Here is a 13,586-nt window from a genome sequence, read left to right as displayed (position 1 = left end):
TAAGTTAAAACAGCCTTTTCCATCCTGTAGTTGACTGCCCTCACAACCATGGACTGCTGTGGTCAGCCTGACACACCTCTTCGCTCCATGCTACTAAATGTAAGACACTCAAATTAATATATCAACTTCTATCTGTTAATAAAATAACATAAAAATCAATCTACATAACAAGGGAACATAACTGGCAAAGCCTTATCACACATGTCCCAGCAGTTTACAGTACAGTTAGTCAGACAAAAGTTGAAAGTGAAGAAATAGGAACAATTCCAGGCAGAGGAGGAAATGGGCAGGACAAGATGACCAAGAAGGCCTAATTTCTTCCCCCACCCCAGGCACGTTCATATAAATAGCGAGAGAGTGATTTCCCCTGTTTGCTGACCATCCTTTGTTTGCTGCATCTCTTTGGGACCACACACCACCCCACCAAGATGTGGGCAAAGGTACTGTCTTGTTTCTTTGCACTGTAAGATGCACTTTTCTGCTTAAGCTTTTATATCCTTACTCTATAAGTTTCAGTAGGTGTACATCACACCATGGGATATGTGATCCACCTGCTTTAAACGACTCATCTTCCTCAAGATAGTCTTAATGCTTTAGTACAAAGCTGAATGAGAGAGAACTTGTCTGGAATAATGGGTACAGTTCTAGTCACTGTTGCCAGAAAAGAGAAATCGAGATGGAACAACACAGTGAAAAACTGCTAGCATAGTAGGGGTGAGACTGCATTATAGAGGAGAGAGCAGCACAGTTTGGTTTGTTTAACTTAGCAAGATGAAGACCAAGAGGAAGTATCATCACTCTGTGTGGTTAGAGAGAGAGAGGCACTCTCTGTGCGAGAGAGTAGAGGATCTACTTTGATGAGGGGGAAATAGAAGGACAGACAATTTCCAAATAGAGAGAAAAGCTATATTAAGTAATGCCATTTTAAAAAAGCAAGCATGTGTGTAGATAGGTTGTAAATAATATACGCCTCTACAAGGTGAAGTTTCTAATGGTTGGAGAAGGAAGTTCTAGATTAATATCCAATAGAGATGTTAACAGCAGCTCATGCCACCAGCCAGGAAGAAACAGACTAAGTTTGCATAATGGGTCAATGCTCAATAGGAAAGAAAAAAAAATTAGAAATATAATTTCCAGATGGGCAGGAGCCTGGAACTAGGAGCCACTGCTTTTCAAAGAGGTGAGATCCTGTCTCAGAGGAAAACTGCAAGTCCAGCTAAGTGTGAATTCAATGGGAGTTGGGAGCCAGGAGCAACAGGTGCAATGTAGGGATGCCACGTTCCATCTCTCACTGACCTCCAAGCTCAGCAAGTCTTGGGATAGTAATTCTGCTACTCAGGAAGATTAAATCTTACCTCCTTGTGTGGTAGTGGCTGCACTGGATTGAAATGCCACTCTTCCACTTCCAGCAGTAAGAAGGTGCTATGAAAAGCCAGAAGTTTTTTGCTTCTGTTTGGTTTTATATGTATGTGTGTGAGTGTGTGTGTATAGATATAGATATCTTACATCACTTGCAGTGCTTACCCTCAAGGACTCAGTTCAGGGAGGAAGCAGCAGAAATACAGGCCAGACAAGGACACTGATGAAAGTATAAATAACACTGCCGCGTTTCTGGGCATAAAAAGAGGAAGAATTCAAACTTTAGTTTTGCTGATGCAATTCATGTAAGCAGAGGCAGGGCAACTCAAATGGCTGTCAAGCTAAGCAGTAACCCAAAACTGAAAGTAAAAAAAAAAGACCACAAAAATTGTTTTCTTTAAATTAAGAGAAACACCTACTATTTGTTTGTCTGGTATTTTTCTTTTCTTTTTCCTCACAGACAATTACAGGAAATTTTGCCAATGTGATTCATGGTTTGAACGCAAACCACTTGACAGACCAAGTTATTCAGAGAAGCAAGCGAATGATTCTGGATACTCTTGGAGTGGGGCTTCTGGGTACCAACACCGAGGTTTGTCACAAAGTGACACAGTACAGCAAGGTAAGGTGTCTGGCATTCTCAGCGTACCCTAAGGTTTAGCTTTAAGAAAAGGAAAGGGAAATTTGGGCTATAAGGGGAAATTTTGTCATGGCGAAATTCTTTTACAGATGGAAGGAAAGACACAGTGTTCTTTCCACTGGAGCAAAGGAAACTTCATTGATTGACTTACTTTCAGTTCTGGGTGGGCAAAAGTTTGTGTAATGACTGTATTCTAAGATCCGCCACTGCAAACACCGTTAATTAAGAATCGCTTCCTTTCTATCACCTATGAGATTTTATTAAAACCATCAGCAAAGTAAACATCACTTATCACCAGACTTTCAAAAATAAGGGATTGTAAAAGGGATGGGGAGTTAGTAGTGGGTTACTTCCAGTCCATAAAACATAATTGTTGTCTGAGGTACATTGGTCGTGTTTCTCCTCCAGTCTTGCTCTACTTAAACTAGAGGAGTACTTGACCCTGAGGAGAAGCATTCCAAACACAGGAGTGGAGCAATGAGGAGGAGTTTAGCCCACAGTTTCATCAGTCAGACCTGCTTAGTTGGAGTCAGGTTCCAGAGCTATGTGTGCCAGTAAGTCTCTTCACACAGAGATCACTCCTTCCCAGACCATGGTAGTTTATGCCCTTTTACTTAATTCCATAAAGATCTCTTCATTGGCTAAAAGTTCTGCACAACAAAAGGAAAGGAACAGCAATCTGTAGAGCGTGGGGATACCAGCACCAGGAGGCTGGTATCGTTTAGTTGGGGCCTTACTAAAATGTGGGAAACAAGAACCTTCAACCAGAGATCTTCCCCAACCAGATTATGACAGTCCTGAGGGAGCTGATGATGGGCAGTGACAAGGGATGTCAATGGCTAGAGGTCGTGTTAAGGTATTGAATTGCCAGGTGGATGGTGTTGGTCTGCCCCCTGAGGTCTGTTTGGGTGGTAAGGGGCATAAGCCAAGAGAAAACCAAGTTTCTTTTCATACTTGCTGAAAGAACAGTATTTTTCTCACAAATGGGAACAGTTGTGTCATGAGAGGGTATGGTCTGATCTCAGTTACATCAGAGATATGGTGCACGCTTATCCTTGGGTTCAGGACTTTTAATTACTTGATGTCACTTTATTTCAGATCTACAGCTCAGATATATCCAGTACCATCTGGGGCCACTCGGATTTCCGACTGCCTCCTCTGTATGCAGCTTTTGTCAATGGAGTGGCTGTAAGGGTTGCTCTTTTATTTGCTCTCAAATCATACTAATTGATGCTGTTCTTGCTCTAGAGAGAACAGAACGCTCCTAAAATCTTAGTATACTTTATTCCTTTGCCTGAAGCCTGCTACAAAACTTTGCTAGACTGTTTTAACGTGCTTCAAATTTCTTCCAACGAGACCGAACTTGAGGTATAATATGTATCTGATCCAACTCAACAGCATCCCTTACCTTTAATGTGAGGCTTGGGGCTGCTTGCAAAGGTCAGAACTATACAGCTTGTTACAACCTTGCTATAGGTGCTTTACAAAGGGATACTCTCTCTCTCACTGATTTCACCAGGATCCAAATTTTATGCCAACTGGCGAAGCATAGTTACTGAAAAACAAATACAGACAGATGCACATATACATACAATATCACAATGCAATTTAATCTTCAGTTACACAGTTTGTAAAAGCCAAGTGTATATTTTGGACACATACTTTGTCATTAAAGCAATAACTGACTCCCCAGACATTTCTCTGAATTCAGATTGAGGCTGAAACCATTTGAAATTGAAAGATGCACAAGAGGTGTGGTAGACATATTTGGCAATTATGCAAAACTAGGAAAAGCGACCAACCAAGGAAATGGTAATATTAAGCCTATCTAAATTAGCGTGACAACAAGATCAGAGCTCCAATTTGACACCTCATTTCCAATGTAGAGAAAATTACCTTGGAAATGAGATCTGGTACCTCTCAGCTCCTAGCAGCCCATGTGATATTCAAATCCGGCTGTTAGCATGTATATGATTCTTTCAGTTTGCAGCTCAGCCACAGGTCAATTCTAAGCGCTTATTGAAAACACCATGAATGCACATTACTGGGTATTGGGCACAACTTTCCTCACCCTGCTCTGCAGGACATCTTCCCAGCTGGCATCAAAGTTTTTCAAGGCAGGAACTGAGTTTCTTCTCCCTGTTCAGAAATGCAGTCCTCAGAAGTGCTTATTCCCAGTATTACAGGTCAAGACCTGAGCACTGGGGAGGGAGTCTGACCACCTTCCCAGTTTGTTCTGGCGAAGTAAGGCATGGGTGATCTGGTGTGAAAGTTCAGCTTTTGAGGCATCATTATGTTATTTAAAATGCGGTCCCTGGTGCTCTCAAGTCCTTGGCACAGGGGGTGCCTTAAAACTTTGGGAGCGGAGGGAGGTCTGACAAACAGAACATTGCAAACGCTGACTGCACTGCTGGGAGCAGTCTGCTACCAGCATAGCAGCCATATGCCGTGCTGGGAACGACCAAGATCTTCCCGAGCAGCAGGGCTCTAGGTGTGGGAAAGACAAGGCACCTCTCCGGATACTCTCAAGGGCTAAGCAGCTCATCTCAGTTTCAAGACTGTAACTTTCTCCTACTCCCAGCAATCCCAAGAAATCTGGTTCCTCATGTGACAGGTCTTGTTTTGAAGGATTCAAAATTCAGTCTAAAGTCTGATCTACATCAACAGGCCTGTGCCTGTTGCCTGTGGATGGTAGCACCAGAGAAGTTGCTCCAAAACAGCTTTCAGTTAGCAGTATGTGTTCAACTGCTACAGCTTTAATGGTGTGAGACCTAATGGCAGCATCAGTTGCAGCACTGGGGAAATAATTTCGTTATGTCTATATACTGGTTTGGGCGAAGTGAAAATTCACCGCTCACATGGTGGACCTAGAATTGATGCTTTAATTATACCAGCCTAATTAAAGCAGCAAAAGCCTATTACAGGAAAGGAGAATCATTGTCATACCGTTTTTAGACTGGTGCAACTTGAGTTAGAATTATGCTCCTTTGAAGCAAGGTTTGTATTGCATTGCCATCTCTCAGGGAGCCATGTTGGGAGTAACGGTCTTTAACAGAAAGATTTCTGAAGATCAGCTTTCTAAAGAAAATCTAGTTCTTCAGTCCTTTTTTTATACCAGTTAGCGTGGTTTAATTTGACTGAGCCAACCTTGCCAAATCAAGGCTTCTTTTTCCTTTAGGTGCACTCCATGGATTTTGACGACACGTGGCATCCAGCCACACACCCATCCGGGGCTGTGCTCCCTGCAGTGATTGCACTCTCGGAGGCCTTTCCTCAGAAGAAAAAAATCTCAGGTCTTGATCTGCTCTTAGCTTTCAATGTGGGAATTGAAGTGCAAGGCAGGCTGCTGCGTTTCTCCAGCGAAGCCAGGAATATTCCAAAAAGGTACTTAGGAATGTTTCAAGTAGAAAGTTGAGTGGAATGGGTTTTTTCTCGGTGTTAACAGATGTAATTAAATGCCAGTTAAAATACAAATGGCACAGTTAATCACATTTCCTATGTCATATGTCTGGAAATTTAGGAAACGTTCATCTAAACCTAGATTTTCATGACTCCTTAGGGCTTAGCTAATAGATTTCTTTTTGAGAGCATCGATCAGCTTACAAGAAGGAGGTGATGATCTCCCTATTTATTAAAAAAAGCAGCAAAAGGGCAATGTTTAACAGCAGAAGTCTCAGGTTTTCATGAATACATATGATTACGTCTCACTTGCAAACAGTGCCTTGTTCTCAGCAGAAAGGAGTCACTGATGCTGATCTCAGAACAATGCCCAAGACAGGGCGCGCTTAGGCGAAAGCCTTGAAATGGGGGGTGGACTACATGTCTTCTTGCTGTTTTCTGTGTGTTCCTTCTACCAATTTTGCAAAACTAGTTCAGAATAACAAAATTGGCCTCCCCCAATATGTATAATTTATAGCCAACTATATATTATTTATAGATGACTAAAAGCTGTGGCACTTTTGCTATTATTCTGTGCAATATGCCTTGAACTGTGAACAGTTCTAACATTTCAGTTGCTTTCTGGAGAGAACAATTTTAAGTGCTACTATTCCAGTTTAACTTGTTCCTGGGGAAAAGCAACAACTTTTTCCATTAGGACCACAAATGAATTCTGACCGTATGTTTCTTTATGGTCCAATACATCTTCCACAGCAGCGAAAGGAAATTGGAACTTGTGTATATAGTGAATTCAGGTTATTTTCTGAAAAATGTTAACAGAGAGATTTTGTTTTCTCAGGTTTCACCCACCGACTGTTGTTGGTACGATGGGCAGTGCCGCAGCTTGTGCTAAACTGCTTGCTCTTGACCAGTCGAAATGCAAAAATGCCTTGGCCGTCGCTGCCTCTTATGCAGGTGCCCCACTGGCTAACGCAGCAACCCAAACAAAGCCCCTCCACATTGGCAATGCTGCCAAGCATGGTCTGGAAGCAGCTTGCTTAGCATCACAGGGCCTTCAAGGAAACAAACAGATCTTGGACATGGAGTCAGGGATAGGTGCCTTTTATACAGATTACAACCCACAGACTCTGCCAACCTTACAGTCCTATCCCTGGCTGTTGGACCAGCAAGATGTGGCCATCAAACGCTTTCCGGCTCATCTTGGAACGCACTGGGTGGCTGATGCAGCATCCTCTGTTAGAAGAAAGCTTGTGGAGAGCAGTGACAACTTGCTCCCCCTTCATAAAATTGAGAAAGTCATTCTCAAAGTCCCAGAGGTTAAATATGTGAACAGACCCAGCCCCACCTCAGAGCATGAAGCTCGACACTCCTTCCAGTTTGTTGCATGCTCTGCTTTGCTGGATGGCAGCATGTCGGTCCAGTCCTTCAACAGTGAGAACATTCACCGGCCAGCCTTGAGGGAGCTCCTCTGCAAAACACAGCTGGAGCACCCTCCTGATAACACCCCTAGCTTTGACAGTCTGTACTGTGAAGTGAGTGTCACACTTCAGGATGGCAACACCATCAGCGATTGCTGCGATACGTTCTACGGACACTGGAGGAAACCTCTGAAAAAGGAGGACTTGGAGAAAAAGTTTCAGTCCAATGCCTCCAGCACCCTGTCTGCAGAAGCCACAGAAGGCATTATAGAGACAGTGTACAACCTGGAAAAAGTGGAGGACTGTTCTGTGTTAAGCACGTTTTTATCAGGACAGTCAGCTAGAGCGCTCTTGGAGAAGCTGCACGTCCCTTGAATGTTCCAACCAACAGCTAGACGCTGTTCACAAAGCAACCACAAAATTGAAGATTAACTCTTATTTAGTGACTCCAGCACTTTTCATTAAGACTCCCGTAACACAAGACCCATGCTCAGTCCAGTAGTGCGGGTTTTGACTAAGTAAATAATTTAGCGATTACACACACAGCTCAGGCTGAACAGAAGGCAGCTTCTCCTCTAGAGGGAGAAATACAGAGCACTTGTGCTTGACACAAAAACTCCCCTACTCTTCTGCCAAAAAAAAGTCAGTTACATTCTGCTTCTGCTAAATAATTCCATAAAGGAAATCCAAATTCTGGAGGAATATGAAGATGCTGTGCCCATGAGAAGCAGCACTATAAGAACAGAGATTAAAAGCCTTTATATATTTATTTCTGTCCACTTAGCTCTAAAGCCTCCTTGAAGAGACAACCTGCTACACCAGATCTTTTGACATTTGTGCTACAATAAGCATGGCACACACACGGAGTAGTAGCACTTGATACTCCGCGACATGTCAGGCTTTGCTGTAACGGCTGGTCTTGCATTGACAAGGGAAGGGTTAGTGCTCTTCCTGATCACGCCTGCTGCTGAGCGAGAGGGACAACCCAACAGTCCTTGTCATAATAGCATTATTTCCCAGTTCCTTCTTTTGGCTGCTCTGTGGTACAGGTTTGTTCATGCTGTATTCCTGCTCCAGGTACCAGGCGCTTGCTCAGCAAGACATGATTAGCACTAACTGGTGATGACACGTTTAGATTACTGCAGGTACCACAAAGCATGGGCTACAGTACACTCACTATGACTGTGGCACCTGTGAGCACCAGAACGCTTCTTATGCTGAGACAATGAAGTGTCTGCAGTGACAATCAGCTTCTCCGGATAATAAATTCTGGAAATATTTAGCAACTTTGGGAGAAGAAAGCCTTGCCAGATTGTGTTTCTAAGAGAGGCTGACGACCTTTGCACGCATTTTTTAAGATCAAAGCACGTGTTGTTACATACATAAAATGTACCTGAGGGTACGAAACTATGTATGCAAAAAATAACAAAATAAAGCTAATTCGTTTTACTAACCAAACCTCAAATTATTTCATTTATTAGAGCAAAAGTTGTGTCTTTCCCCTATACAACGTATTTGTTTGTACTTAAGCCTTTGACTCTTGGTTTATAAAGTCCATTTATCTAGGGGGCTCTGCAAAAATTTGAGAAGTTCGTTGGTTATATCTGCTTAACCATTTGCAAAGCAAGAAAAAAAAAACACAAATGACTGCATTCTTTTCTTCTTCTCTTCTGATTAGAAAGTAGAACTAAATTACTCACCTACACTAAAGGTATACAGACTCATTTAATGCCATGTCATCTGCAGTTACTGCTGGGTTAACACCAAAGGTGAATTACTGATAATCACTAGCGATATGATAAAACCCAGCTGGATGAGGAGGGTTCCACACTATCTTACCAAGACTAAATACATTCAGATCTACGAGGAGGGAAAAAGGGAAACCCATCACCACAGCCTTCAACACATGCTTTCTATTTTAGAAGTAAATAGGACAAACTTAGCATTAACTACTTGATGTACTAGAGATTTAAAAACAACAACAAAACCCAAGAACTGTGACGTTTAACAGTTGCATTACTTTATTAATACAATCAAAGGAAGCCACATGCTTATGCTTAGCTAAATTGATTTCCTTGCAGAAGCTTGTACATTTCCAGTCAGGCAAGTTTCAGGACTTCTTGTACCATTGTTCCAATTCCATCAAAGATTTCATGCAGAGGAGCCTTGCACATGAAAGCACAGGTAGTAACTATTTTATTGGCTTTATCCACATGGGACTCATTCACATTTTTGCAAATGTGTTTACATCCCAGCTCTGCTATAGCAGATGCCGTTTCAGCATCAGGAAACCTGTAAATAAAGGGATTGTAATTAGCATAAAGAGATGATATAGCCATAAAGTTCTCCCAACAGAACTTAAGGGAGAGAACTACAATAATTTTAAGTGACTCGTTAGTGGATGATGACAAGGGAGTCAGACTGCCATTGTCATGTTCTCCCATCCACTACAGACAAAAGTGATCTGATTTCTTTGAAAACAAGGTCTGAATTTCAGAGCCGCAGTATGTCAGAAGGTACGATTCTGGTTTTAACAATCTTTCAGAAAGTTTACAAGATGATACCAAGTGCAGCCATAACTGATCCTCAATAGTTTGAGAGACTCCAGCTGAACGTGCAGACAGGTTAGACCTTTACCCACACCTCCAGGTAAGTTCTTTCACTGGGATTCTGCAGAGACTTTTTTTCCAGAGGATAAAGAAGGAACAGAGGCAATCCCTCACTGCTGCTGCTGTTGATATGGAATTCCACTCAGAAGTGTTATTGGAGTGGACAGTTCTTGAAGTGGCACTGACATGTGTCAGGCCCTGCTCTCCTCTGCCTCCCCTAAGCTCCCCAAACCACGACCACCAGAAAAAAATTATTAAAATTCCCTAAGCTGACAAAAGCCCACGGACACAATTTAAAAGGCCACTCAAATTGCCAGGGAGTACCCAGTTTTTGAATGCCAGGACAGATGCCTATTCTTCATTTTCAGTATGTCATGGACTTCAAAGGCATTGGGTAAGCAAATTCTGTATCTCACTTAGTATGAGCTAAAATCAATCACTCAATTACCATGAACGTAACGTGAAAAAATAACATGATACCCTTGGTCACCTGCACAGCTATGATTCTATAAAAGTTGCTTTGTTCTGTCACCTTCAGGGCTGATGGATACTCTTAATTGTAATGTGTCTGTGGATGTTGATATCACAGACCAACATACTTCTGAATTTAGGGATAAATTATTCCAATGTGGTAGTGCACAAGTCACCTGACCTCACAGATTCAGTCTACCTGCCCTGAGAGTTCTGTGCCTACTACTGTTACACAACTGAAAATTTGAAGTAAGTGAAAAATGTCACTAATAAGTTACCCCAGGTTTACTGGTACCAGAGACCTCAGTTTTGCACAGATGATGAGCCATTTCCTAATCCTAACTCTCAGGTAAATTATCTCCATCCATTTCTTTCTTACCTTCCATCTATATTTTTGTCTTGGCCAACTGTGACCTCACAACCAGGAAACACTTTGGCTGCCAGGACTGGCGAAATACAGCACAAACCGATGGGCTTTTTAGCACTGTGGAAAGCTTGGAGTGTGGACTTCACGTGCTCATTGACAGTACAGTCCTTGCCATCTACAGCCCAGGAACACAGGTTCTTTGCTACACCAAAACCACCTAAAAAACAAAACAAAACAAAAAACAAATATTCAAATGCAAGACACTGCTACAAAACATTAAATCCAATACCAGAAAGGAGTTCTCCCCCCCGCCTTTTTTTTTTTTTTTACAACATAATCATGTCATATATAGGACTGTGAAGTTAGTTACTATGCTGAAAGTTTTCAGCACGCGAAACATGATCGGTTTACAATGTTAAACTCCATGTTTTTTATACCATGTATGTTAAGAGAGTTTAATCTTGCTTCAATGTGCAACAAATAGACAAACAGGAACTCTCACTTTATTTTCTAGTCACTGGAAAAAACTGCACCATCTGATATGCACCCTTCAGTAAGCAAGAGAGGGATCAAAGAAAGATCAATGATGGTTCTAGAAGAAGAGTGTAATTCATGAGAGCAATGCAAACAGCGATTGGACCCTCTACAGTAATTCACTCTCAAGTTTTAGTTCAGTATTTAAGCAGTTATAGAAGAGCTTTTTTCCTACCCTATAGTTATTTTTGGACTTAAAAAAAAAGAAACAAAAGGTTAACACAATAAAAAACAAAACGGCTATTACATAAAAAGGAAATGATAACATATGATATTCTAAGACATACCACTTGTGAATGATAACATAATTTCCTATTAAACATAGGATTTGTCTTTGCAGAAATTAGTTATAACATTCCTTTATTTGCATTTAATCTTCATTTAATTCCAAAAGCAGATTATATTTTACAGCACCTTCATTTGCTGGATTTATAACCATCAGAAAAATCAAAGTAAGAAGGTTATTAGTAAGTGTAACCATCCATTATATCCGATTCCTTATGGAATGTGCACAACATCAACTTTTCAACAACAAACAAACAGAAATTTCCACATGTATTTCAATGGACAACATCGAGAACCTTTGCATTTCTATTATTTTTCTTTTCACTCTTTGATCACTTTCAAGGTTATCTGGAATCTCTGAGGTAAGATTTTAATCTTCAAACTTAATAGGGTTTATTTCCCTCTAAAAGTTGGTACAGCAGTCCCCCTGAGACTGGGTTATCGCAGCATGAAATTAATGTGATAAATATTTGCTAGCCTCTACTCCCCGATCAGCCCTGATATCCCCCCCACTCACTGTAGCGCTGGAAGTAGGTTTCTCTGAGCTATACACACACTCCCTCTGCCGGCCTTACAACAGAAGGCAGAGCGAAAGCAGCAAAATGCTTCCACACAGTTCTGACGACAGTATTTAACAGTACTACTATGAATATTCTGGAAAGCAATCTTCAGTAAGTCATAATGTCCTCGTGATGCCTTGATTTCTTCATTTCTAAAGGGATTACAGTTACTTCCGTCTGAAAGGCAATTTTGTGGTCTATAAATAAAGAATTAACCATAAACATGTTTTGTATAACTCGATCAGCAGCGGACCAGATACATAATTAAACCAGAATGTACTCACATCCGACAGAGCCTATAATCTATTTGGCTAACCTGCTATTCTGCCAACAACTTCAGAGGCCCTAAAATTAAGGCATTGCCACGTAAAGTCAAGTTCTGGACCTACTTTTGTACTCAGGTCAGTGTCCTTGCCCTCAAATAGACACTGAAATCTTTAGAAAGACTTTGGAAATCTTTAGAAAGAAGGAATGGTGCAATGTATAACTTAACACCAAAAGGACATTCTGGCATTTTAATTTAATGAACTATAGATTAATAAATACACTAAGATGACTTATTAGCCCATGAGAGCTTGCTAAAACATTTTCTCATCCTCAGAAGAAAATATGGAAGTAGAAAGAAAGGGGAAAAAAACCACGTACCATTCAAATTCAAGAGCAGAATTTATTCTCTAAATGGATTTAAAAATAACAGTGTAGTAGAGGCAAAGCAGTTATTTGCAATTGAAAAACCACAATCAATTTTCTTTTAAAAGAACCTACCAGGGAAAATGACCGCATCGAATTCACTAGCTTTCAGTTCAGCCAAATCCTGAATATTTCCCCTTGCCAATCTGGCACTTTCAACTAAGACATTTCTCTTATCTTCTGTTGGACTTCCTTTTAGGTGATTGACTACATCCCTTTGCTCAATATTGGGGGCAAATATCTTCACCTAGAATTCCACAGAGACAAAACAATTTTGTGAATATAAACAAAACTCACAAATACTGGTCACAATATAGATTTAATGAAAACAGGTTTTGTTTCTTAAGTCTCTTATCCAAAAGAAGTGGATTAAATATCTAAAGTGACAGCTGACCCATTAGGATGGGTAAACTCAGCCATCCTCCCCATCCTATCACGGCAACATTTTGACATTCTTACATTGACATTAAGCTTATTGATTTTACTAGGGCCTTCAGATTTTGACAGGGTCTGCAGGTATCTCCTCTGTGGACAAACAGAGCACTATAATTTATACCAGCAGACTGACGAGACACACAGCTGAGTCTGCAGAAAGGCTGCTCTTAACTGTTATGGGATCAGGGTGTTTTAAAAAAAAAAAAAAGTTTAAACGATAAAGATGCAAACTTTATGAGCATTTCTAGCGCAGGTATTAAGAGTTACTCATTTTCCTAAAAGACCAGTAGCAGGAAGGGAAAACAAAACACAGAACATATTTTGGTTAGGCACAAATGGGGAAGGCTGCATCAAAAAATATCTAGCATAACAAAGGTGTACAGCAGAGGATGTTTTCACTAATCCGTTTTGCTGCTTTTACAGACTTCCCTGTGCATGCTGCTTTAGTTAGTTTTAGAGAGGACAATTTTGTGTTAAATATGGGGGTGGTTTTTGTTCACGTGGTGCTGTTGTTACCATCAGACACCTGAGCGTAGCTTCACAAAGACAGCAAGTGACCCCCTTCCACCATGCGAAGCCACTGCTGGGACCAAAGCACATCACCCCCACATCCCGATCCAGGCTTCTCCAAGGAATCCCAGTTACTGAAGGAGCCCCGAAACAGCTAGCAGAAAACAAGCAGGTGAACCCGAGCAAGGGCAAGGGTCTGACTTCTGGAAAAGTGATCAGAAAGCAGACTGATTTTAACCGGGCCCCATCTTCGGCCCCCCGCCCCACCTGCTCGAGGCTGTGGTACAGAGGAGCGGGGCAAGGCCTCCT

General features: G+C 41.3%; 2 protein-coding genes across 2 annotated transcripts; one reads left to right on the top strand and one right to left on the bottom strand.

Annotated features, from left to right (window-relative positions):
• Positions 1–398: 398 nt before the first annotated feature.
• Positions 399–7,269, top strand: IRG1 (immunoresponsive 1 homolog (mouse)). The gene is made up of 5 exons (XM_010133485.1): positions 399–440; positions 1,820–1,981; positions 3,098–3,187; positions 5,178–5,383; positions 6,237–7,269. Exons 1-5 carry the CDS (start codon positions 429–431, stop codon positions 7,189–7,191), a joined length of 1,425 nt encoding a protein of 474 aa, XP_010131787.1. The 5' UTR covers positions 399–428; the 3' UTR covers positions 7,192–7,269.
• A 1,545-nt stretch (positions 7,270–8,814) lies between these two features.
• LOC104491124 (ES1 protein homolog, mitochondrial-like) lies at positions 8,815–12,857 on the bottom strand (the record flags this gene model as incomplete). The annotated part of the gene is made up of 4 exons (XM_010133497.1): positions 8,815–9,108; positions 10,276–10,480; positions 12,408–12,579; positions 12,792–12,857. Coding segments are annotated over 4 exons (636 nt in total), but the record flags the coding sequence as incomplete, so codon positions are not given.
• Between the last annotated feature and the right edge of the window lie 729 nt (positions 12,858–13,586).

Source organism: Buceros rhinoceros, unplaced genomic scaffold (genome assembly GCF_000710305.1).
Source record: "Buceros rhinoceros silvestris isolate BGI_N320 unplaced genomic scaffold, ASM71030v1 scaffold17280, whole genome shotgun sequence".
NCBI classification, from domain to species: Eukaryota; Metazoa; Chordata; class Aves; order Bucerotiformes; family Bucerotidae; genus Buceros; species Buceros rhinoceros.
This window is presented reverse-complemented; position numbering and strand designations above follow the sequence as displayed.

What these genes read in the sequence shown, in the direction of transcription:
- IRG1 (XM_010133485.1), top strand. An exon ending in AAGTGACACAGTACAGCAAG is followed by an intron (nt 1,982 to 3,097) that starts GTAAGGTGTCTG and finishes ACTTTATTTCAG; the next exon opens with ATCTACAGCTCAGATATATC. An exon ending in GCCAGGAATATTCCAAAAAG is followed by an intron (nt 5,384 to 6,236) that starts GTACTTAGGAAT and finishes TTGTTTTCTCAG; the next exon opens with GTTTCACCCACCGACTGTTG.